This window comes from Taudactylus pleione, unplaced genomic scaffold, assembly GCF_031769625.1.
Source record: "Taudactylus pleione unplaced genomic scaffold, aTauple2 ptg000085l, whole genome shotgun sequence".
NCBI lineage: Eukaryota > Metazoa > Chordata > Amphibia > Anura > Myobatrachidae > Taudactylus > Taudactylus pleione.
In genome coordinates this window covers 15,719,924-15,747,805 of record NW_028284487.1, presented here as the reverse complement: position 1 = coordinate 15,747,805, position 27,882 = coordinate 15,719,924, and the positions used below count along the sequence as shown (strand labels likewise).

At 45.5% G+C, this 27,882-nt stretch overlaps 1 protein-coding gene across 1 annotated transcript in view; it reads right to left on the bottom strand.

Moving 5' to 3' along the window:
• LOC148532080 (tesmin-like) overlaps positions 1 to 27,882 on the bottom strand; it is a 190,888-nt gene that overhangs the window by 110,596 nt on the left and 52,410 nt on the right. The window contains exon 5 of the mRNA XM_088468382.1: positions 12,256 to 12,387. Coding sequence (XP_088324508.1) covers positions 12,256 to 12,387 — 132 coding nt within the window. The remainder of the gene's footprint in view (positions 1 to 12,255; positions 12,388 to 27,882) is intronic.

Sequence of the window (27,882 nt, the reverse complement as noted above, 5' to 3'; positions counted from 1 at the left end):
ACACCTAAACCTTCCTTGTCCAATGCTGTATAGCAGGGATGGGGAACATCAGTCCCTGGGGCCCTATAAGGCCTCTGGAATCATTTGGTTTGGCTCTCTGAGCTTTTTTCTGCTAGCCTCAACTGGCTAGCAGTGTGCCTAGAATGACACCCTGCAGCCAGAATCTATGCAGCAGTACCGCCTGGAGCGTCCTTAGGACGATTCAGATGGTCACACGGCTGCCCTTACAGCTTCTGGAGCATCCTCAGGATGCTCTGGGCATTGCTGTAATCACTGGCGATCGTGGTCCCGTCCCGTGTGTCGTCACACGGAGGGGGCGTGGCCTGCACTGGGCCCGCAAATATTGTTATATACAGTCAGGTGCATAAATATTGGGACATTGACAGAATTTTCATACTTTGGCCTCTATTCACCACCAAAATGGCTTTTAAATGAAACAAACAAGATGTGCTTTAACTGCAGACTTTCAAATTTAATTTGAGGGTAATTACATCCAAATCAGGTGAACGGTGTAGGAATTACAAAGGTTTCTATATGTGCCTCCCACTTCTTAAGGGGCCAAAAGTAATGGGACAAACTAAACAATCATAAATCTAACTCACTTTTTAATACTTTGTTGAAAATCCTTTGCAGGCAATTACAGCCTGAAGTATGGAACGCATAGACATCACCAGACGCTGGGTTTCATCCCTGGTGATGCTCTGCCAGGCCTCTACTGCAAATGTCTTCAGTACCTGCTTGTTCTTGGGGCACTTTCCCTTCAGTTTTGTCTTCATTAAGTGAAATGCATGCTCAATCGGATTCAGGTCAGGGGATTGACTTGGCCATTGCATAACATTCCACTTTTTAGCCTTAAAAAACTCTTTGGTTGCTTTTGCAGTGTGCTTCGGGTCATTGTCCATCTGCACTGTGAAGCGCCATCCAATGAGTTGTGAAGCATTTGACTGAATATGAGCATATAATATTGCCCGAAACACTTCAGAATTCATTCTGCTGCTTTTGCAGCAGTCACATCATCAATAAATACAAGGGAACCAGTTCCATTGGCAGCCATACATGCCCACGCCATGACACTACCACCACCATGCTTCACTGATGAGGTGGTATGTTTTGGATCATGAGCAGTTCCTTTCCTTCTCCATACTCTTCTCTTCCCATCACTCTGGTACAAGTTGATCTTTGTCTCATCTGTCCATAGGATGTTGTTCCAGAACTGTAATGGCTTTTTTAGATGTTGTTTGGCAAACTCTAATCTGGTCTTCCTGTTTTTGTGGCTCACCAATGGTTTACATCTTGTGGTGAACCCTCTATATTCACTCTTGTGAAGTCTTCTCTTGATTGTTGACTTTGACACATATACACCTACCTCCTGGAGAGTGTTCTTGATTTGGCCACCTGTTGTGAAGGGGTTTTTCTTCACCAGGGAAATAATTCTTCTGTCATCCACCACAGTTGTTTTCCGTGGTCTTCCGGGTCTTTTGGTGTTGCTGAGCTCTCCGGTGCGTTCTTTCTTTTTAAGAATGTTACAAACAGTTGATTTGGCCACACCTAATGTTTTTGCTATCTCTCTGATGGGTTTGTTTTGATTTTTCAGCCTAATGATGGCTTGCTTCACTGATAGTGACAGCTCTTTGGATCTCATATTGAGAGTCGACATCAACTGATTCCAAATGCAAATGTCACACCTAGAATCGACTCCAGACCTTTTACCTGCTTAATTGATAATGAAATAACGAGGGAATAGCCCACACCTGTCCATGAAATAGCTTTTGAGTTGATAGTCCCATTACTTTTGGCCCCTTAAAAAGTGGGAGGCACATATAGAAACCGTTGTAATTCCTACACCGTTCTCCTGATTTGGATGTAATTACCCTCAAATTAAATCTGAAAGTCTGCAGTTAAAGCACATATTGTTTGTTTCATTTCAAAGCCATTGTGGTGGTGAATAGAGGCCAAAATATGAAAATTCTGTCAATGTCCCAATATTTATGCACCTGACTGTATATCAAAATGGCCCTCGACATAAAAAAGGTTCCCCACTCCTGCTGTATAGAATCATAAAATCATCAAAATCTGTCCAGTGGTTCAAGAGAGTAGCCCAAACGAGTAGACAGACCCCTAAACCGGGGACGTTATTTTATATATATATATATATATATATATATATATATATATATATTAGGGGTGTGCACCGGCCACTTTTCGTGTTTTGGTTTTGGATCTGGATATTTCTTCATGTTTTTGGATCTGGATTGGTTTTGCCAAAACCACCCTTCCGAGTTTTGTGTTTTGGATCTGTATTTTTTTGGAAAAAAGCATAAAAACAGCTAAAATCACAATTATTTTTATTTAATTTGTTCCTACGCTATTATTAACCTCAATAACATTAATTTCCAGCCTATTCTGAACACCTCACAATATTGTTTTTAGGCCAAAAGGTTGCACCGAGGTAGCTGGATGATTATGTTAAGTGACACAAGTGGGCAGCACAAACACGTGGCCCATCTAGGAGTGACACTGCAGTGGCAGACAGGATGGCAGTTTGAAAACTAGGCCCAAAGAGTACTTAATGCAAGAAAAAAAAGACGTGCAAGATGGAATTGTTCTTGTGCCCTCCCACCCACCCTTATGTTGTATAAACAGGACATGCACACTTTAACAAACCAAACATTTCAGTGCCAGGGTCTGCCACACGACTGTAGTTGAAATGATTGGTTCATTTGGGCCCCCACAAAGCAAGCTGGCAATTAATCTGTCCCTGCACAAACTGGCTCTACAGAGGCAAGATGTCGTCCTCATCCTCATCCACTGATTCCTCATCCTCGTCAGTGTTGTGTACATCCTCATCTTCACAGAGTATTATTTAGTCCCCTCTGGAATCCACCACCACAGGTCCCTCTGTACTTTCTAGAGGCTGGTCTTCCCGGAAGAATTGATAATTAATTTTCACACTGGAAGGGGGGGGGGGGCAACTTAGGTAAAATAGAGCCAGTTTGTACAGAGGGCCTGATTCAGAGCCGGACGCTCTGAACAAGCGCCCACTCTGAATCAGGGCGTTTTGGTTTTTTTTGGAGCGTTCTCCTGGACGCTCGCATAGCTGTGGGTTACCACCCACAGCTTATGCGAGCGTCCATGATGATGGTCGCGATGGTCAAGACCATCGCGACCATCGGGCTTGCGACGAGACCCTGCGGTAGGGTCTCGTAGACCGCAAGCCCTGGAGTGATTTTGGCTCTATCAGAGCCAAAATCACTCCCACTGACATCACTAGTGATGTCAGTGGGGCCGGACCCAGACGGTAGGCGTTCCCATGGGAACGCCTCCGTCTGGCAGCCACGCCCCCGGCATGCCCACCAAAGGGGGCGTGCTGTCACTCAACATCGACAGCACGCCCCCTTTGGTGCGAGACCCGGAGCGACAGCTTGGCTGTCGCTATCCGGGTCTCGCGCATGCGCACGACGGAGCTCTCTTACTGAAACCGGTGATACACAGCGTAGCCTGCCTTGGAACGAGCTGGTGTTTCAGAGATGCTGCTACTAGTGACACTGCTGTTGTTGCTGCATAAGGCAATACATCTACCCAGTGGGCTGTCACAGTCATATAGTCCTTAATCTGCCCTGTTCCACTTGTCCACATGTCCGTGGTTAAGTGGACAATTGGGTACAACCCATTTTTTATGACACTGAGAACACTTTTTCTGACGTCTCTCTGTACATTCTCGGTATTGCCTGCCTAGTGAAGTGGAATCTAGACTGGATTTGGTACCTGGCACACACTACCTCCATCACTTGTCTAAATCCCACTGCACTAATGGCGGATACTGGACGCACGTCTAACACCAACATAGCTGTCAAGGCTTCAGTTTTCCGCTTTGCAACAGGATGACTGCTGTCGTACTTCATCCTGCTCGCTAAGGACTGTTGGAGAGTCAATTGCTTAGTAAAAGAAATGGTGTTCCAACCTCCTCTCTGGGATGATGAATGACTCCCAGCAGCAACAGCAGCCAGCGGCAGCAGTAGGCATAGCAATGCAGGATCCTCCGGAGGAATCCCGGATAGGAGAGGAGTCAGTCATGCCAGTGACATGGCCTGCGGGACTACTTCCGATCCTGACTGAGGAGGAAATTGACGAGGAGGGAGTTGACAGTGTGGTTTGCAGGCGCTTGGATACAACAGGACAAAGGGATTTAGGTGTCCCTGGACTGCTTACGGTCTTAGCCACAGTTTCTGAACTTGGCAGTAACTTTTTATGAACACAGGTGACGTATAAGGGAGGATGTTCCTAGGCGGTTAACGTCCTTACCCCTACTTATTACACCATTACATAAGCAACATATGGCAAGACAGTTGTTGTCCGGATTTGGATAGAAATATTTCCAGACCAAAGAGGTGGAATGTTTAGTCTTCTGCCCAGGCATGACCGTGATGGGCTTTTTCATCCCACGGACAACAACTCTTTCCCTTGGTGCCTGATTTAAACAAATCACATCACCATCAGAATCCTCCTTGTCAAGGTCAGGCATCGCAACCACCGCCACACTTGGACTCTCCTTGGGGAGTTGTGATATCTTCTCAGAACGCACAGTTCTTTGCTGTGCTTTTGCCAGCTTTACTCGTTTCATTTTTCTAGAGGGAGGAGGAGGACTTCCATCGTCATGTGAAGCTGAACCACCTGTTCATGAACTTAGGGAAGGACCTTAGCCGTTCCTTGCCACTCCGTGTCGTAAATGGTATATTGGCAAGTTTACATTTCAGTAACAGCGACAGCTACGCCGATAACAGTGACAGCGACAGCTACGCCGATGACAGTGACAGCTACGCCAATGACAGTGACAGCTACGCCAATGACAGTGACAGGTGTTTGTTTTTTCTCTGTGCAGCTATGCCGATGACAGTGACAGGCAACGCCGATGACAGTGACAGCAACGCCGATGTCAGGGACAGGCAACGCCGATGACAGTGACAGCAACGCCGATGTCAGTGACAGGCAACGCCGATGACAGTGACAGCAACGCCGATGTTAGTGACAGTGACAGCTACGCCGATGACAGTGACAGATGTTTTTATTTTTCGCAGCTACGCCGATGACAATGACAGCTACACCGATGACTGTGACAGTGACAGCTACACCGATGACTGTGACAGCTATGACGATGACAGTGACAGTGACAACTACGACAGTGACAGGTACACCGATGTCTGTGACAGCTACGACGATGACAGTGACAACTACACCGATGACAGTGACAGCTACGCCGATGACAGCGACAGCTACAACGATGACAGTGACAGCTACATCGATGACTGTGACAGCTATGACGATGACAGTGACAACTACACCGATGACAGTGACAGGTACACCGATGACTGTGACAGCTATGACGATGACAGTGACAACTACACCGATGACAGTGACAGCTACGCCGATGACAGTGACAGGTGTTTATTTTTTTTCTACGCAGCTACGTCGATGACAGTAACAGTGACAGCTACGCCGATGACAGTGACAGCTATGCCGATGACAGTGACAGGTGTTTTTTTTTCTGTGCAGCTTCGCCGATGACAGTGACAGCTACGACGATGACAGTGACAGATACGCCGATGACAGTGACAGGTGTTTATTATTTTTCTACGCAGCTACGTCGATGACAGTAACAGTGACAGCTACGGCGATGACAGTGACAGGCAACGCCGATGACAGTGACAGCAACGCCGATGTCAGGGACAGGCAACGCCGATGTCAGTGACAGCAACGCCGATGTCAGTGACAGGCAACGCCGATGACAGTGACAGATGTTTTTATTTTTCGCAGCTACGCCGATGACAATGACAGCTACACCGATGACTGTGACAGTGACAGCTACACCGATGACTGTGACAGCTATGACGATGACAGTGACAACTACACCGATGACAGTGACAGCTACGCCGATGACAGCGACAGCTACGACGATGACAGTAACAGTGACAGCTACGCCGATGACAGTGACAGGCAACGCCGATGACAGTGACAGCAACGCCGATGTCAGGGACAGGCAACGCCGATGACAGTGACAGCAACGCCAATGTCAGTGACAGGCAACGCCGATGACAGTGACAGCAACGCCGATGTCAGTGACAGTGACAGCAACGCCGATGACAGTGACAGATGTTTTGATTTATCGCAGCTACGACGATGACAATGACAACTACACCGATGACTGTGACAGTGACAGCTACACCGATGACTGTGACAGCTATGACGATGACAGTGACAACTACACCGATGACAGTGTCAGCTACGCCGATGACAGCGACAGCTACGATGATGACAGTGACAGCTACACCGATGACTGTGACAGCTACGACGATGACAGTGACAACTACACCGATGACAGTGACAGCTACGCCGATGATAGCGACAGCTACGACGATGACAGTGACAGCTACACCGATGACTGTGACAGCTATGACGATGACAGTGACAGTGACAACTACACCGATGACAGTGACAGGTACACCGATGACTGTGACAGCTACGACGATGACAGTGACAACTACACCGATGACAGTGACAGCTACGCGAATGACAGTGACAGGTGTTTATTTTTTTTCTACGCAGCTACGCCGATGACAGTGACAGCTATGCCGATGACAGTGACAGGTGTTTTTTTTTCTTCGCAGCTACGTCGATGACAGTAACAGTGACAGCTTCGCCGATGACAGTGACAGCTACGACGATGACAGTGACAGATACGCCGATGACAGTGACAGGTGTTTATTATTTTTCTACGCAGCTACGTCACTGACAGTAACAGTGACAGCTACGCCGTTGACAGTGACAGCTACGCTGGTGACAGTGACAGCTACGCTGGTGACAGTGACAGCTATGCCGATGACAGTAACAGTGACAGCTACGCCGATGACAGTGACAGCTACGCCGGTGACAGTGACAGGTGTTTATTTTTTTTCTACGCAGCCACGCCGATGACAGTGACAGCTATGCCGATGACAGTGACAGCTATGCCGATGACAGTGACAGGTGTTTTTTTTTCTTCGCAGCTACGTCGATGACAGTAACAGTGACAGCTTCGCCGATGACAGTGACAGCTACGCCGATGACAGTGACAGGTGTTTATTATTTTTCTACGCAGCTACGTCGATGACAGTAACAGTGACAGCTACGCCGTTGACAGTGACAGCTACGCTGGTGACAGTGACAGCTACACCGGTGACAGTGACAGCTATGCCGATGACAGTAACAGTGACAGCTACGCCGATGACAGTGACAGCTACGCCGGTGACAGTGACAGATACGCCGATGACAGTGACAGATACGCGATGACAGCAACAGGTGTTTTTTTTTATTTACGCAGCTACCCCGATGACAGTAACAGTGACAGCTACGCCGATGACAGTGACAGATACGCCGATGACAGTGACAGGTGTTTTTTATATATATTTGACTCCTTGACAGACAGCAGCACAGGACCAATGCGCAGTTACACCGATGACAGTGACAGATGTGTTATTTTTTTTAAAACAACGCAGCCCTTGACAGACTGCAGCACAGCACTGGACAACAGTAGACAACCAGCCCCTATGGTCAGCTTCAGCAGCAACCAACAAATCCCAGCTCCCTCCCTGTGCACAGTCCACAGCAGCCTTTGACAGACAGCAGAACAGCATTGGACAACAGTAGCCAGCCAGCCTCTATGGTCAGCGTCAGCCTGCAACCATCAAATCCCAGCTCCCTCCCTGTGCACACTCCACAGCCGGAATGAAAAATGGCGGCGATGGCAGGACCTTTGATAGAATCCAAAACCCGCAAGAATCCGACAGCGGGATGATGACGTTTTGCCTCGATTTCAGATCCGAGCCAGGTGGGAAACCCAGAGCCGGCTCGGATCTGTACTCGGATCGGGGGGGCCTGGGGGGCCCAGGGGGGATTAAGAAATCGGAACCGCTTATCCCATATATATATATATATATATATATATATTATATATATATATATATATAAATATATATATATATATATAGGTCGACATGTAAGAAGGTTGAAAGGTACAAATGGTCAACAGGGTTAAAATGTTGACACAAAACACAAAGGTCGACATATGTTGTGTTTATTTTCTAACCCTAATCTTCACCCTAACCCTCCCCTTGGTGCCTAACCATAACCCTCTCTCCTGGTGCCTAACCCTAACAATTGGGGATAGGTGCCTGACACTAACCGTTCCACCTACTGCCTAACCCTAACCCTCCGGTAAGTGTCTAACCCTAACCCTCCCTTCAGGTGCCTAACCCTAACCCTCCGGTAAGTGCCTAACCCCAACCCTCCCTTCTGGTGCCTAACCCTAACCGTTGGGGTAAGTTCCTAACCTTAACCCTTTGGTAAGTGCCTAACACTCACCCTAAAAAAACAAACACATGTGTCGACCAGCTTTGTGTCGGCCTTTGTTCATGTCAACCATTTGTACCTGGCGACCTTCTTACATGTCGACCTTTTGTCCTTGTCGACCTATTGTCTAATATCTGGTGTCTACCTAGATATTGTCGACCTTTTTACTGTAGAGCTTTCACCCGGATACCCCATCAGAGGTCCCCATGAGAAAAATGGGGTGTGGTTGCGGCACATTGGGGTCCTGGACCCGCCCAGGGGTCAGAGAGGTGTGTATGTGGGGGACTGGGAGTGCAGATGAGCCAAAACCATGCCCCCTGTAGGCTGTGACTAAGTAAGTACTGATCACTAGGGCGAAAGCACAGTACCCCCCCCCCCCCCCAGCACCTGGGCTGCAGGAAGTCTCGTCGGCTCTGAACACATCCTGGTTAGGCAAGGCCACTGCCCCGGTGAGTGTGTTTTTCCATAAAAGTTACACCTGTTTCCACAGCATGTGGAAGTGCCACTCCACTGGAGCCCCTGCAAAACAGAAAAAAACATCTTGCTAGTTGGGCAGTAGGATAGTGCGCTAAAATCAAAATGGTTGGGAGAAATGCTAAAGTTTCCCAGCATGCTCTACTGCATACTTGCCGACTTTATTTATCTCCTCCCCGGGAGAAGCCAGGGGAGGAGATTCTGCTGACTACTATGGTGGGGCGGGGCCGGACTGTATATGTAATTAGGCCCCACCACAGGGAACGCTGCGATTCGCAGGTTCACAGGTAGGAGGCAGGGCTAAATTAAGTGATTCGTGTGACACAACTGCACCGCGTGTGTAGCGCTGACCGGACAGAGTTCGGTCAGCGCTGCACAGTGTCAAACACACAGCCGCCTGTCCCGGCAGCTGTGTGTTTGTTTCAGCAGCTGATGAGAGTCTGTCAGACTCTCATCGGCTGGTGCTGCTCCCACTGCGGGAGCCATCTTCCGGCTCCCGCAGGAAGTAATGGGAGAGACGTCATGACGTCTCTCCAATGGTGCAAAGCGGCCCGGGAGGACTGACAGAGGAGCTGATAGCGGCAGCGGGACCAGGAGCCGGGATTCAGGTAAGTGGTTTTTTTTTTATTACGTGTCTCTCTACTGGGGGGGGGACTACAAGGGGGGGCTACTACTGGGGACACTAGAAGGGGGGATTACTACTGAGGGCACTACAAGACGGGGTTACTACTGGGTGCACTACAAGGGGGGACTACTAGGGGCACTACAAGGGGGATTACTACTGGGGGCACTACAAGAGGGGACTACTACTGGGGGCATTACAAGGGGGGATTACTACTGGGGGCACTACAAGGGGGGACTACTAGGAGTACTACAAGGGGAGACTACTCCTGGGGGCACTACAAGGGGGGATTACTACTGGGGGCACTACAAGAGGGGATTACTACCGGGGGCACTACAAGAGGGGATTACTACTGGGTGGCATTACAAGGGGGGATTACTACTGGAGGCACTACAAGGGGGCATTACTACTGGGGGAACTACAATTGGGGAATACTACTGAGGGCACTACATGGGGGGGAACCTCCACTGGGGGCACAACAATGGGGGGACTACTACAAGGGGGGACTACTAGGGGCACTACAAGAGGGGGGACTACTACTAGGGGCACTACAAGGGGGGGACCACTACTGGGGGCACTATATAAAGGGCAATACTGAGGGTACTGCATAAGGGGGGAACTACAACTGGTGCCACTGTTTAAAGGGCACTGCATAAGGGCGACTATTGGGGCACTGCATAGGGGGACTAATACTGGGGGCACTATATAATGGGCTTACTACTGGGGGCACAATGGGCACTGCACAGGAGGGACAACTACCGGGGGCACTGCATAGGGGGGTGCCAAAAAAATATCCTCGGTTACCAAAAAATTTGGGCTAGGGCCGGCCCTGCATGTATGCTACTGTATTACACCTCTCTGCAGCAGGTTGCCATGTAGGGAGTGATGTCTTTCACTAGCTAAGGAATATAACAGTTTTGCAGACTGTGCGGATTCATACACAGCAGCCAAATCACTGATGTAAAATTATCTCCAATCACTGCATTATCAGTCTTATGATGTAATCCAATCAGGACACTTAGGGGCCCATTTATCAAAGTATATTAGATTGTTTTATAGATGTGAGAGAAGCCTCAGCTGTCTGTAGTGGAGGGGGAAGGTAACACCTTACTTTGTACAATAGCTGCAGTAGAATGTATTTTACCTTCATACTTCATGTCTGGATATGTACATTTTGTGGTTTATTGGTGCATAAACATCAATATTTATTGGGACACCTACTATCATTGTCCATGGCTTTGCATATGAATGGGATTACTGGTATGTACTAGCACTTGTGATCCATGCTGAATGGAGTATGGGTGGAATACACCATGGTGGGATGTAATTTAAATTCTGGCTGTCGGGATGCCGGCGCTCAGAAAGTCGGCGCCATAATCCCTATACCAGTCAGAATACCAGCGCCGGCATCCCGACGGTAAGTAGTAGTGTTATGGGTAGGGTTAGGGTTAGGCACTATGGGGGGAGGGTTATGTTTAGGCTGTGGGGGGGTTGGGTTTAGGATGCGGGGGGAATGGCTAGGTTTAGGCTGCAGGGAGGGAGGGTTAGGTTTAGGGGTAGGGTTAGGATACTTACCGACAGTCGGGATGCCGGTAATACATAGTGGGGCTGAGTTATTGGTTATTCCTATTTGCTTTCTGCATTGTGTGATGGGTAGGCTCAGAAAATGAGTGAACGCAAATAAGAAAATGCAGAGTTGTTCTAAATTTGGACGCGTCTAGGCTTGTGTATTACACCCATTTTAAATTCCATGCAAGATCCATTTTATTTTTTGTTACTGATAATAATATGTTGAATCATGTATACTAAAATCTGGAGGATATGGAATTCTGTCTATATCTGGATACATAGTTCACTTTTGTAAATCTATTTAAAATAAATTATTTGCAGATTTAATACTAAAGATACTGGTATACATTTTATTATTTATGAATACACTTGAACAACTAATATACTTGATTAGGATGGGGCCTCTTCATCATAACTAAAAAATCGATGGAGGTAATTAGGTTTAGAACTCACATGGAGTTCTACCTAATTACCGGAGGAATTCATCATTCCTTCTCTCCATCAGTATCTATTCTGAAAAGCTGTCATTTTTGCGATGACAGCTTTTCAGAAAATAGATACTTTTCCCTCTCTACACTGCATTACCGCAGCTATAATCAGTGCTGAGCATGCGCAGTTACGTTCACAAAATCGGTGCAAGCGCAGCACTGCCTACAGCTGCGGTAATTCTGTTCCCCCCCAGCACCCCCCCTCCCCTCCGCTGACCTCCCTGTTCCCCACCTACCTGGCCACCGCAGCCGCAGTCCCCGACCTCCTGTCTGAAGAGGAGAAAACAGTAAAGTAAAAAAAAATATATATATATTTTTTGGAAACTTTACTGCGTTCTGCCGAGAGAACACCGGTGGAGCAGCAGCCAGAGCCGGAGGAGGGACGAGGGAGTGACGGAAGGAGCCGAGGAGGACCTGCCCAGCTGAAAGTAGGTAAGTGCTACCCGCTGTACGCCACCTCAGAGTGGCGGATAGTAATACCATCAAATTCCGAAAATACGTAATTTTCGGAATTTGATGAATAGCCTAATTTCTACATCCTCATACTAATGTAAAAATGAATGCAGGCAGACTTAACCAGGAGATATCAGTGATATCTCCTGTGTTAAGTGTGTTAATGAATACTAAAATAACGGTAATTAAGGAAAATGTCCTTAAAACCGGTATTTTAGTGTTGATGAATAGGCCCCTGAATTCTATAAGAAAAGAACACATAATTACCACAGAGCTACAATCACTTTGTTGAACACATGGTAAATCTTCTAAAGGAGTAGACATCGGTCTAGAGCTATTCTCATTCACATTCTGAAAATAGTTGTTTTCAATACTTGCAACAGCTGTCCTTAGTTCTGACTGGAAAGAAAAGTAAAATTGTGAATCAGCATAGTAAACACTATAATGTAAAACAAAACTACAGAATGTGACCCGACTACTGTTTTTACATCCAATGGAGAGAGGCCCTGATTCAGAGCCGGATGCTCTGACAGAGCGCTCGCTCTGAATCAGGGCTGTTCTTCTTGATTTTTAGAGTGGCCTCCTGGCCGCTCATATAGCTGTGGGTGACCACCCACAGCTATAGTGAGCGGCCAGGAAGATGGTCGCGATGGTCAAGACCATCGCGACCATCCGGCTTGCGACGAGACCCTTGTGGTAGGGTCTCGTTGCCGCAAGCCCTGGAGTGCTTTCGGCTCAAACAGAGCCGAAAGCACTCCCACTGACATCACTTGTGATGTCAGTGAGGCTGCCCCTGACGGTAGGCGTTCTCATGGGAACGCCTCCGTCTGGGCAGTCACGCCCCCGGCACGCCAACCAAAAGGGGGCGTGCTGTCACTCAACTTCAACAGCACGCCCCCTTTGGTACGAGACCCAGAGCGACGGTTTGCCCGGCGCTATCCGGGTCTCGCGCATGCGCACGACGGAGCCGGCTCCAACGTGCGCATGCGCACTGGGCCACCATCGACCCGCTTGCGAGCGCTCAGCGTTCGCGAGCGGGTCTGAATCAGGCCCAGAATACCAAATAACTGTTTTATTAGCAATGCAACCTTGAAAAAAGAGAGCAATGTATTGTTCTGTGCAATGCGGGACTTCAATTGTTAGCCTCAACTCCAGCCCATTATAAAAAAACACAAATAACCAAGGAAGTACTGCTTTCCATGGTAAGATACATTATTACACTAAAGGAGTAAATCAACCTTTTGGTGGAGTTACCACAAAACCAAGAAAATTCACTGGATAAGTTAGTCTCCTATGGAAGCAGATTAGACCTTTCTGTACTTGCTGGCCTTGTGCAAGTCATTCTGACTGAGCAAAAAGCCAATTTTTATATGATGAAGAGCAACATAAATCTAAGAGCTGAACAACTTGGTGTTGGATATGATGAACACCATGACGCAGACTAAGCAGGAGATTGCCTGACAATTGACCTGGCCAGTCCCAAAGGGCAGTCATTTTGGAAACTCAACCCATTCTGGCTACAACAGATGGGAGTGGGCTCAGAGTTAGAAGCGTTTTCCAAGGGGTTTTTCACAGATAATATAGGTTCTGCCTCGGTGGCGATGACATGGGATGCCTTTAAGGCCTATTTAAGAGGTACATTAATAAATAGAATATCTGAACTTTAATTATTCCATAGACAAAGGAATTAGAACTTGAGACTGCATGTAAAAACCTAGAATTGGTGTATTTGAGTGATAGCCTTGAATCATCAAGACTTAAATGGTTGATTTCACAAGCTGCCTGGATGACACATTTGCAGAATAAAGCCAGTCGCAGGTTGTTATTCTCTTCACACTCACATTACACATTTGCTGACAGGACGGGGAGCTACTTAGCTCATTTGATTAATTTTGATCGCCCTTCAAATACAGTGGCGAAATTTATAGGTGATAGCGGCTCTGTGGTGTCCACTACCTCTGACATAGCTGAGATGTTTTTGATTTATTTCAAACCTGTGTATTCTTCAAGATTATCTTTCAGCCATGCTGAATTGGTGTCTTATGTTGCAGATATAGGATTGCCTTCCCTCAATCCAGAAGATGCAGCCTTCTTGGATGCTCCTTTTTCAGAAAAGGACAGGGGGCAAAGCTCCGGGGCTAGATGGCATTCCAATAGAGCTCTATAAAAAACATGCTTCATTATTTATTACACAATTGTTGGAAATATATAAATTTTTTGAAGAAAATATTTCCACCCCCTCTATGTCAGAAGCATTGATAATAATACTGCCCAAGCCTGGGAAAGATTCTAGGTTACCAGACTCTTACCTCCCTATATCACTGATTCCTAATGATGCCAAAATACTGGCAAAGATGTTGTCTATCAGATTAAACAAAGTAATAACTAATATAGTCCACCCAGACCAGACTGGATTTATGCCTGGACAATCCACAGCAGTGAACATTAGACGTCTTTATAGCCATATTCAGGGCTCCCATGGAGCAGAGTCCTCCTCAGCTATTGGGTCTTTAGACACAGCTAAAGCTTTTGACTCCGTGAAATGGCCTTTTCTGTGGGAGGTCATGAAAAGTTTTGGAATAGGTCCGGTGTTCATAAAATGGGTGAAGTTACTGTATTATGCTCCTTGTGCCAGAATATCTGTTAATGGATATATCTCTCCTTCTTTTGCCCTTGCCAGAGGTACGAGACAGAGATGCTCTTTGTCTCCAGCCTTATTCGCACTTGCTATAGAACCTCTGACATGTCTGTTACGCACCCATCCAGGCATTAGTGGACTTAGGCTTGGGGGTAGAGAAGGTAAAGTGGCTTTATATGTTGATGATCTGTTGCTTTTTTTGTCTGATTATTTTACATCTATGCTGGTTGTCCTTCAGCTGATGTCCACATTTGTAATATTTCTGGCCTGACCACAAACTGGGAGAAATCACATACAGTATGATTATAATGCGTAGTGGGAATGGAGGTTTCTACATTATGTGCCCTAACATTTAAGTGTTAATACTCTAGCGTAATATATATTGTATATTCTGTACTAGATTATTTTGATACTATTCAGCACTGTCTATTATGCTCTTTTTCATATACATATAATCATACTTGCCTACCCTCCCGATTTGGTCGGGAGCCTCCCGAAAATCGGGTGCCGCTCCCGACCTCCCGGGAAGGCAGGCAATTCTCCCGGCTGCCGCTCACCCCTCCTATCCCCCCCGCTATAACCCCTGTAACCCCCGCAGCGGGGGGGGGGAGCGGTGACGCGATTCGGGTCATTTTGGCCCCGCCCCCTCCTGCACAATGCCTATTTTATCGGCATTATATAGCGGGGGCGGGGCCAAACTGACGCAATTGTGTGACTCCGCCCCCGTCACGCCCACAAGTGACATCACCCGACCGGCCACTGACCCTTGTCTCGGCCACGCCCACCCCGTCCTGCCGATCTGGCTGCTCCCTTCCGGAAGGAGCAGCCAGAATGTCGGCAGGTATGCATATAACATGTTTATATATGCTGTCGATTTTCTTTATGCTGTGCAGTTTGCGAATTTGTTATTCATATTCGGTGTTCTATATATTTGCGATGGATATGTTTTACGCTTTTGATGTGTGACAATTATTGTTTTTTTTTGTATGTATTATTGTTATATTGTATTGTTTAATTGGAAAACATTTTCAATAAAAAATACTCAATTTAAAAAAAAAGCAGGAGATTGATTGGTTCTTTCTGCAGTAATCAACTAATTAGTCAAACTGCCTCCCTCAATCATTTATGCCCAGCTAACTGGTTGATGCTACCAATAACGTTTGCCCAAAGATTAAGCCATGCATGTGTAAGTTTACACAACAGGTATGGCAAATATACAAATGGCTCATTAAGGGCTCTATTTACTACAATCCGCATATTGAATGCAGATTGTAGTGTGATATTATCGTCTGAATTCGCATTACGAATTCAGGCAATATCACAGGGATTTACTACAAATCCCTTGCAGGGACAGAGCTTGCGGTAAAGCTCTCTCCCTGCGAATCCCCTCTGCACACTAGTCACTGTATTTTCTCCCCGCGACCCCCCCTCTCCCTTAATTACACTTACCTGCATGATCCGGGCCTCCGGTGTTGTCCTCTATGCCTCCGATCAGGTGATCTCCCATACTGCACTGGGACCCAATCACCTGATGACCGGGCCGCAGTGCACTATGGGAGACCAGCTGACCAGAGGAGTCATCACCGGAGGCCCGATCACCAGTCCCTGGAGTCAGGTAAGCAAAAAAATGTTTTGATAATTTTTTATTTTATTTTTTACAGTAATCAGCTTGCGGTCTGTTTAGACCACACAGATGATTACTGGGACCGACTCCAGGGTCTGCTCTGCCCATTAGAGCAGAGTAGGAGGCCGGTAACCAGGGGAGACCCTGGATAACGCCACCTCCACACAGTTACGGCCGAAGTGAGAATCGAACCCACGACCTCAGTGCTATGAGGCAGTAATGCTAAACATTACACCGTCTGAACAATAACGACTGTAAAAATCGCTCAATCGTTCATATATTTGACATGTAGGGCATGCATCGACCAACGCTGCGTGTGCCCGCATGTCATATAACGATATCTGACATCGACAGTGTTTGCACTCAGATTTGGACAATTTCATTCATTTAACTGCTGTCAGAAGTCGTCCATCGTCCATTATGGTGCATACACACGGTCAGACTTGCTAGATCAACGATGAACGATGAACGATTTGACCAACGATTTCATGAACGATTTCTGACAGTATTAAAATGAACGAAATCGTCCAAATCTGTCTGCAAACACAATTGATTTCAGAGATCGTTATCTGACATGCGGGAACGCGCATCGTTGGTTGATGCATGCCCTACATGTCAAAGATATGAACGATTGAGCGTTTTTTACAATCGTTATCGCTCATGTCTGATATGAAATCTGACCGTGTGTATGCAGCATTACTCTTAACTAAACATCAAAAGATCTGTCAGAATGTAAATGCACAAGCTCACTGTACAACTCTGGAAGGTCATTTAAGTACTGCAGTTTGGCACAGTTAGCCAGTCATTCTGCCATCTACTGCTACTGCACTATATTTTCCATGAGATCCTTTTTTGATGGAGGAAAAGTCATCCTGCAATAACAGAATTGGGTAGTAAACTAACAACACACATATTGTTTCAGACACATTAAAATGGAATCATCATTCATAGGTACACTCAGAGCTATGATCACACGGTGCTTTGTAGGTGCTGTAGGTAGAAAAATACTATATAGCTTTCCTGTTTTTTTCTTTGGTTTAGACTCAAGTCCTGCCTGTAAAAACAGGGCATTTGCTAACAGGGCCAGATTATCAGATTATCATTGAGGTGGATGGGACTGCAGCCTGATGATGACCAGCAGCCCAGTTGGCCACACCGTCGGCCATAAAACATAAGTATTAAAACAGTATTTATATTTTACTCATAAAATAATGCAATATTTCTACTTTTATGTATTTAGGGAGACGCTGACGCTGGATAGCGCAAGTTACATACACACCCATGTATCACTGGCTACACCCACCTCCTCCGCAGCCGATCCTCAGAATAGACCCTTGATTACTTTCAGCCCCAGGCCCATGTGGCTATTATCCAACCCTGGTGCTAAGCATTCACATGCTGGCATTGGGGAAATGGTGCGTACAAATGTGTATGAGAGTTAGCCTGCAGAAGGATATATCCCCGGAACTTTTTCTTTTGGCAATAAGTGTGTCAGTAAAAGGCTTTTGCAGTCAAAACAGTTTTAACCTGTCTCACACCCTCATACCGAGCGCTTATGGTGCCTCTGATAGTGCAGAAGTCCCCTGTGACTGCACAGTCATAGACCTGGTCAGACCATTAGAGATCAGCTAAGGCCATAACTATATTTTACTGGAGTTGAACTATGCTCATTAATAACCAGAGGTAGTCCCCTTGCTGAGTATGGGATGATACTGAGTCAGATGCTCCTGCAGCTGCTGTCTCACACAGTGGCGGCAGCCTGCTTGCTAGCTTACGCTAATATGAGAATCCACTTGTGTGTGCCGAATTTCCATGCATCTGCATCCAGACCACTGTTTTACCATCTGCTGCTGCAGCCGTCTGTCATTATTAGTATTGGGCACTGCACCCACCCCATGCTGGGTGCAAAAGATTAGTTAGAAACAGGCGTTCTACATCTGCACACAGCGAATGAGCACGTAGTGGGCTTACACACCAGCGACACTCCCACAAGACGGGTCAATTCCGGATGTCCGCATGATCGCCGCCCATATACCACATAGAAATGCCCATTTCACTGAAAGAGTGCTCTGTGGACGGACATATCTCTCCGTACGCACTTGCAAACTCCGTCTGTGTGTGTACACCTTGTCGGGCGCATGTGTAGTCAGTGACTTCTTTCTGCATCCGTGAGATCCGTCCATGTGTTCATTGTATGTGCAGTCAGTGATTTATTTCTACACCGCCTGCGCAGTATGCAGATATCCGTGAGATCCATCCACATTTCCACTTGCGCCCCAGCTAAGAATCAGTCTCACTAAAGAGTTATACCTTAGGGATAACCCAAGAGATCCTGATAGATCAGGGGACCCCATTTGTGTCCAAGTATAGAAAGAATTTGGCTGTTGGACATGAAAACACCTCATACTTCAGGGCATCGTAAAGTGATTTCACTGCACAGTGACACATTATAAAAAAGTTAATGCTTTTAGAGATGTGGGAATGGGAAATGTTTTACCATGCCTGCTGTCTTGGAGATCTCATAGCCCTCTATGACACTCTGAACTGTTATACAGAAGACAGCACAGACATTTGAGATACTCTGAAGGAGAGTTAGGAGCAGTGATCTAAATTCAAGAGAGGTTATCCATATTGGCTCCAATAGTTCAACAAAACATGGAAAGAAAATAGCAACAATACTTAAAAAAAAATTAAAAAGGAAGTTGCAATATTGGTTCAACCCAATGAACAGGTGTCGGTACGACTCCCTAATAAGGAAACTAAACAAGGTGGGGGAGTCATGCTGGCTAGTGGCTACACCATCTATAAACCAAGCAAAGAGACTGTATTAAAATTACTATAAAGACTTGTTCTACACTACTGTTTGTGGGATACAAAGTTGCTGGGTTGTTGAAGAAATAAAGGTTAAGCCTGCTTGGTATCCTCTCTTGCCAGTACGGTTAATGCGGTTTGCTTGAGCATATTGTGATTGATGAGTTTGTTGAAGTTGCAAAATTCTGAAATGTTGTCAGGTGCATGCCTTATGTCGTGTTAGGTTTTATTACCAGGTTCACTAAAGGACCTAGTAACAGTTGTGATCACAGGGGCCAGGCCTGCTCTACCATTAGGCAGCTGCCTAGGGTACCAGGATCTGGGGGCACCACAGAGTCTGTCTATTACAATATTAATACCTCCACAAAAATGTCAGCGTGGCACTAATAGAGCTGCAAAATATATAAATATGATAAAAAACAGCTGCATACACCTATGGGTTTGTGTGAACCCAAATATAGACCACCAAAAATAATCATAGACAAGAAAAAGTAGTGATGGTGTTGCGCTAATTAAATTAATATCATTAATGTTAGCAATAGCTTAACATGGCAGAGAGAAAAATCAAGACACCAAGTATGTGTACCAAATAGCAACTTTATATATAAATGGACACGGTAAATGGCAAATACATCAAATTACAATGAAACATACAATATAAAACCTATTTAATTAAGAAGTCTGTACAGACTAGTCTAATTAATACATTAAAAAGAACCTCCTGAATCCTGATAACTTCACTGGAAAAAAGTTCACTATAGAAGATCATATAAATTTATCTATCTAAAAAATGCAATTCTCACCGGATCATACTCCACATAAAAGTCCTTGAAACCTCCTTAACCAACCTCCAGGTTTTGAATGCGAGGTAACGCTCAGTAGTCTCCGTATGTAGGTAGGAGAGTACTGAGACAATAGCCTCCACGCTGATGGAAAAAACTTTGTCTGATTTGTTGTGTACGGTAAGAGCAGCTGATGGGATATCCCCCGCTTGTGCGGACCAAAAGGTAGGTAATCCAAAGATAGGAAATCCTGCGGCTATAATGAAATCAGCACGTGACCGCCTGTTACCTTCTGCCCTTATCCAAGTCACAGCATGTATAATAGCTCCCCTGGCTCTCCGTGGAGCAGTAACAATGTCTGGCTCCAAGAGAACAATGATCTCACTTTGTAGCAAATTACTAACGCGTTTCGCTGCCGTTCCGTGAAGCTTTGTCAAAGCGTGTGAATGACATTACAATATTAAGGATTTCTCTGAGAGAGACATTCTTGTTGTACTAAATGCAGGTTATGGCAGTGGAACTTCTAAGATGCCACCTCCTTTCATCTGAGAGGCTGTAAACTGGGTTTTGGTGGCTGTGGTGGAGGGCGGGGGCGGTTCAGTAGGCTGAAGTTTTGCCTAGGGTGTCGAGGCACCTTGCACCGGCCCTGACAGGGGGACTCTTTCGACTGGAGACACTCTGGCAGAAATGCTAGTCAGCTATATGTACATGTTAATACCAATCACAGGGGCCTATGTATCAAAGCTGAGAGAGAGATACAATTGTGAGAGATAAAGTACTAACCAATCAGCTTCCAATTTACATTTTGCAGGCAGTGTTTTAAAAATGATAGGTAGGAGCTGATTGGTTGGCGATTTATTTGTTACAATTATATCACTCTCCCAGCTCTGATACTTCGGCCCCTTAGAGTAGAGATGGACAATTAGCGGCTCCCCAGCAGTTTTGATATTTGGCCATGCTAAAACGGTTGCAAGGCATGCTGGTATTTGTAGTCCATCAACAGCTGGAGGGCCGCTTATTGCCCACCACTGCCTTAGAGGATGTATAATAGTGCAATACATAAATAGACCCCTATTATGTCAAACCGGTCCTTTATTGGTGAGTATTAATAGTGGATGCTACCACGGACAGCTGAAAATTGGCACAAAATCAGGAGAATAAAAATAAATTGTCTTATGTGGTGCACACAATAATATAAAACAACTTTTATTTGATCTATTTAATAATCAATAATATTGTTAAAACCAGTGAAGTAAAATTCAGACATAGGAGTATATTTACTAAACTGCGGGTATTTAGAAGTGGAGATATTGGGGGTCATTCAGACCCACTCGCGAGCGGCAGTACGCTCGCAAGTGGGTCGATGTTCCCCACTGCGCATGCGCACGACGGAGGGAGCTCCGTCGTGCGCATGCGCGAGACCCGACGAGCGAAGGACTTTCCTTCGCTCGGAGTGTCTCATCAAAGGGGGCGTGCTGTTGATGGTGACTGACAGCATGCCCCCTTTGGTGGGCGTGCCTGCTAGACGGAGGCGTTCCCAAGGGAACACCTACCGTCTGAAGCCGGCCCCACTGACATCACTAGTGATGTCAGTGAGAGTGATTTTGGCTCTGATAGAGCCAAAATCACTCCTGGCCTTGCGGTTGAGAAACCCAACCGCAGGCTTTTACTCGCAGTTCCGATGGTCGCGATGGTCAAGACCATCGCGACCATCATTTTGCACGCTCGTATATGCTGTGGGTGGTGACCCACAGCTATACGAGCGTCCAGGAGGACGCTCCATATTAATGGAGGTGGGCCCTGATTCAGAGCGAGCGCTCTGGTCAGAGCGTCCGGCTCTGAATCAGGGCCTTTGTCCATAGCAACCAATCAGAGTCTAGCTATTATCTTCTAGAAGGTTCTAGTTAAATGTTAAGTAGAATCTGATTAGTTGCTATGGGCAACATCTCCACTTCTAAAAACTTTCACTTTAGTAAATATACCCCATAGTGTGGAAAGAGAACAGAAAAGTGATTCAAAAATACTATGCATGGTCGACCTGTTCCTATATTTCTTTATTAAATATTATTCTCTAAAGATGAAGTAGTGTTCTGTGTGTTTCTTACAATATTAAATGTCTAGTCTCCTTCAAGGGATACTCCGCCCAAGTATAGATATATAAATTTCGCTTAGATAAGGAAAGAGTGAAAAAAAATCCTCTTTTTATTAATATGCTCAGAGGGGAACAGTATTATTATTTTCAGTTCATACTGAGTTTTGACCATAGTGACAAGTCACATATTAATTGCAAATCCATTTACAGTCAGTGTGGTTGTACATGCATACAGTGCATCCGGAAAGTATTTACAGCGCTTCACTTTTTCCACATTTTGTTATGTTACAGCCTTATTCCAAAATGGAATAAATTCATTTTTGTCCCCAAAATTCTACACAAAATACCCCATAATGACGTGCAAAAAGTTTTTTTGAGTTTTTTGCAAATGTAATTAAAAAAAAATACTAAGAAATCACATGTACATAAGTATTCACGGCCTTTGTCATGAAGCTCAAAATTGAGCTCAGGTGCATCCTGTTTCCACTGATCATCCTAGAGATGTTCCTACAGCTTAATTGGAGTCCACCTGTGGTAAATTCAGTTGATTGGACATGATTTTGAAAGGCATACACCTGTCTATCTATATAAGGTCCCACACTTGACAGTGCATGTCAGAGCACAAACCAAGCATGAAGTCAAAGGAATTGTCTGTAGACCTCCGAGACAAGATTGTCTCGAGGCACAAATCTAGGGAAGGGTATAGAAAAATATCTGCTGCTTTGAAGGTCCCAATGAGCACAGTGGCCTCCATCATCCATAAATGGAAGAAGTTCGGAACCACCAGGACTCTTCCAAGAGTTGGCCGGCCGACCAAACTGAGCGATTGGGGGAGAAGGGCCCTAGTCAGGGAAAGACCAAGAACCCGATGGTCACTCTGTCAGAGCAACAGCATTCCTCTGTGAAGAGAGAACCTTCCAGAAGGACAACCATCTCTGCAGCAATCCACCAATCAGGCCTGTATATTAGAGTGGCCTGATGGAAGCCACCCCTTAGTAAAAAGCACATGGCAGCCCACCTGGAGTTTTCCAAAATGCACCTGAAGGACTCTCTGGTCTGATGAGACAAAGATTGAACTCTTTGGCGTGAATGCCTGGTGTTATGTTTGGAGCAAACCAGGCACCGCTCATCACCAGGCCAATACCATCCCTACAGTGAAGCATGGTGGTGGCAGCATCATGCTGTGGGGATGTTTTTCAGTTGCAGGAACTGGGAGACTAGTCAGGATAGAGATAAAGATGAATGCAGCAATGTACAGAGACATCCTGGATGAAAACCTGCTCCAGAGCGCTCTTGACCTCAGACTGGGGCGACGGTTCATCTTTCAGCAGGACAACGACCCTATGCACACAGCCAAGATATCAAAGGAGTGGCTTCAGGACAACTCTGTGAAAGTCCTTGAGTGGCCCAGCCAGAGTCCAGACTTGAATCCAATTGAACATCTCTGGAGAGATCAGAAAATGGCTGTGCACTGACGCTTTCCATCCAACCTGATGGAGCTTGAGAGGTGCTGCAAAGAGGATTGGGCGAAACTGCCCAAAAATAGGTGTGCTGAGCTTGTGGCACCATATTCAAAAGACCTGAGGCTGTAATTGCTGTTGAAGGTGCATCAACAAAGTATTGAGCAAAGGCTGTGAATACTTATGTACATGTTATTTCTTTGTTTGTTTTTTTAATTCAATTTGCAAAACTTTTTACATGTTGTCATTATGGGGTATTGTGTGTAGAATTTTGAGGACAAAAATATTTTTTTCCCATTTTGGAATAAGGCTGTAACATGACAAAATGTGGAAAAAGTGAAGCGGATGCACTGTAGCAGTGACGTGCGGTGAGATAAATGGATGGGGAGGCACTGGCTAGTATCAGAACCAGATTTACAAATACATATATGAAACAGAGGGTTCATGTGGGCATTAATCAAAGGTGCAGCAGTATATAGTGCTGGAAATGTGTTGTGTTTTGATCAGGGATGTGCAAAAAAGGTAGGCAGGGGAGGCAGTGCCTCACCTGTCATGCATTTTTTACTCCAAAGTTTTGAATATAAAAATGATTAGACTAATACAAGGAAGATATTTATATATTTTCTTTTTCAATTTTTATTATAATTGTTATAGTTAAAACTCTGGAGTATACTGAAGTATGACAGGGATGGCTCTGTCTCACCTGCCCGCACATTACTGGTGCATAGATATCTCCTTTACTTGATGTACTCATTTATCTGCAGAGGATCCAAGTAATATGCTCATATATATAAAGAAATGCTGGTCAGCCAATCACAAAAAAAGAAAATACATGGTCAAATTTGGACTTGACCTAAGATGCCCAAGGATTGATGTGATAATGTGCTATATGTTTTATAAAGTCGGTGCACATTGTTCTACTTCAGATGCAGGTAGGACTATTTTTCTACTTTGGATTCAGTTATACTGAGCAGAGATGCTCACTGCAGGGAGTCTACTTACATAGGAGGACACAGGGAATACTACGTAACACCCCTCAGATAATCACAATGGAGTTGTGATTGGCGGCTATTTTAAGATTGCTGTTATGAAGCCACACCACTACGAGAATGAAACGGGATTAAAAGAGAGACACACCTAGAGGAATTTTATGCACTTGAGCCAGATCTTTCCTTGATAATTCTGCCCACACAGTGTTTAAGACCAAATATCTTTATGTCAGAGATTAAGTATTGAACAAACTTGAGACTGTTTAGCCTGCTCCTTTTAAATGAGGGTGGTATCCATGATAGAAAGTCCTCCAATCTCTGTGCAGTCAGAAGATCTCCTTGGTGAAAATGTGGAAGAGCCGGATGGCAGTTGGTTGTTTCTCCAAAGCTGTGAAGTAGATATACTAGGAGAAGTGGTCCACAACCAACAGGATGGTGCTATTGCCCTAGCAGCTGGGAAGTTTGTATTGAATCCCATTGACAGATGGGTTCATCCTTGGAAATCTTTAGTGTCAACAATAGACTGGAAGCACCTTTGTGTCAGCACAGGTGGTGCAGGAAGATATGAAGGTAGCCACATCCAGGAACTCTAGTTGGCATTGCGAGAAAAGAAAAATCTCAGAGACTGTGGTCAGAACCTCATCTGCTATGATTGAATTCAAGAGCTTGGACATACTGGCACCTCCAAGAGGAACAATAATGGCTTCTTATTCAGAGACAGAGCATCACAGGTTGAACAGCAGGAAGAAAATGTGTGGATATTCTCATGAAGCGGTGTGACCCAGGTGAAAGCCAGTCCGGTGAGTAGGGATATCACATATAACACCTATATATTTTCCATGAGGAAAAAAGTAGATTGTTGTGCAACTTTTGGCAGAGCTGGGTCAGGAACGCACAGCAATAGTCAGGGATGCTATATCAGCATAGTGGTGATGTAATCTTAACAGCAGCTTGGGCATGGTCACTGTTACCCCAAGAAGAGCTACTTAAGAAACACACTCCCTCTTGTGTTTGTTGCTGTCAATTGCTTTTACAGATATTTATGACCAAGGAGTTTGTCCCAGGAGTTTAAGCAGTAACAGACTATGACATGGTCAATGGAAAGGGGACTGTAAAGTAGTGGGCAGTGTAGTACAGGGAGAAAGGAGAAGAGACTTTAGAGTTATTGGTGGTAACGCAGTAGCCAATAACAAGATAATATAATGATGACATTTTATATAAAAACATCCAAACTTTGCTCTTGGAAAACATGGCTGTGAGTGACATGTTTGCAGTCAGAAGGCCTGATTCAGCAGAGGACACAGTGGGCAAAATCGCACGGATTCCCGATAGTTGAGTATCTGCGTATGCGCAGGACCAGTACCACGCATGCGATCCCACACACATTACGGCAGCATACTGTCAGTGACTGACAGTCTGCTGCTGTTTCTGGGTGGGGAAGGGGCGGCGACAGCCTCGGTTTTCCAAAAAGGAGGCGTGTCGCCGCCGTTGGTGGAGAGTGAAGAGGCCAGGATCTCTGTTGGCTGATAGAGATTTCCTGGCCTCTATTGTGCATCTGTGGCGGCCAGCTTGCTTGACCCCATGGGTCACTCAGCCGGCCGATAACATTGCAGATGATCCGATGCTGCGTGCTAAGATGCAGCTCGGATCAGTAATGTATGCAGGAGACATGACGTCTCCTGCTGTATTACCATACTAGTGCTATCCCAGCTGCTAACATGTTAGCAGCTGCAATAGTAACTCTGTCCTCTTCTGAATCAGGCCCAGAAGTAGCTCCCTGAGCCCAGTTTGCTGTTTATTACAAAATGCTGATATGTGTTTTACAGTACAGGATAGAGTTGGGTCATCTTGGTATGCCAGAAACTGGTGATGCTGGTGATGATGCTGGTGCTTATGGAGTGTGCAGTGGCTCCACATGTTGAGACTCCCTGGAATGGCAAAGACTGCTTACAAAGATTGACTATTTTCTCTTCAAATCTATTTCTAAGTGCTCTATTTATTAACATTATTTTTACTAAAATAATGTGAAAAAGGTTGTTTTCACACCCTTTTCACATTATTTTAGTATCACCTACAGTTACTAAAGGGCAATTGGAGTAGAATTTGTTAAATTCTACTGCAACCCCTAAGTATCACTTATTTTTAGTAAGCAGATCGCATTTCCCATAATTGTAATGGGAAATGTGATCTGACCAAAGTTACTAAAAATAAAATGTGAAAAAATACCGGGGAAAGCCCTGTGATAACGCCACCTGGAGGTGGCGTTATCCAGGGTCTCCCCCAGTTACCGGACTCCTGCTCCGCTCTAACGTGCAGAGCAGAGCCCGGAGCCAGCCCCATAAATCAGCTGTGTGGTCTAAACAGACCACACGTTGATTCACTGTAAAAAAAAGTAAAAAAAAAAAAAGTAAAATAACCCAAACTTACCTGAGTCAAGGGACCGGAGTTCGGGGCTCTGGTGATGTCCTCCCTCTGGTCAGCTGTCTACCATGCTGCACTGGGGCCCGGTCGTCATCTGACAGGGTCCCAGTGCAGTATGGGATGTCAGCTGACCAGAGCGACAGAGGACATCACTGGAGGCCCGATAACTGCAGGTAAGTGTAATTAAGGGAGGGGGGGTCGCGGGGGATCCGCGATCACCGGGGGCAGTGCTTAGTGACGGGGCGGGGCTTGACGACAGGGGGGGGTAGCAGCGGCGGCCGGTCGGCGTATGCGCGGGGCACTTGTCACAGTATTTTTACGCAAATACCGTGATAAGGCTCTGGAGGGGATTCGCAGGGACAGAGCTTTCTCGCAAGCTCTGTCCCTCGAAAGCTCCGGTTCGGGAGTTTATTGATTCATTGTGACTTATCTATTTTGTTGGATTGTGCGCGCCCCTGCTATGATGGACGCATACGCTCTGTGTCTGTCCCGATTCCAGTAAACCATAGTCGACTAATTACCCTCACAAGGTTATACTATTAGGACAGCAGCGGGATATCAATTCTATAGTTAATACATTTTTTCTGCCTTTAGAAACAATTATGTTTATATTTCATCTCATGTAATGGCAGTCATGCTATGCATTACTTACTAATGGAATTTTATGTCGTAATAATTATGTTTAGCACTACAGAGTTCAGACCCTCACTTGTTATATAATCAGGCACCTGACTTACGCACTGTGGGGACTAGTACTATTGTCTATCCCCTCCTTTTACTGAATCTACTCTTTTTTACTTAATGACCTGTCAATATTGAATATTTTTTGATGTACAAAACATGCATCTTTAATATCGTGATTTATATATTATTTATGACTTGTCAGTATTGAATATATTTAGACGTATAATATATGTATATATTTTCTTGTGAGTATACTCCAGATTTGCATCAGGGGTGTTTCCACACTTGTATAGGCGTTTAATTTATTATATCAAGTGGATCACTCCCCCATTATTATTCTTGAGCTGAATACTCAGATGTTACCGGGGAGGAGATTATTTTAGGATATGTAGA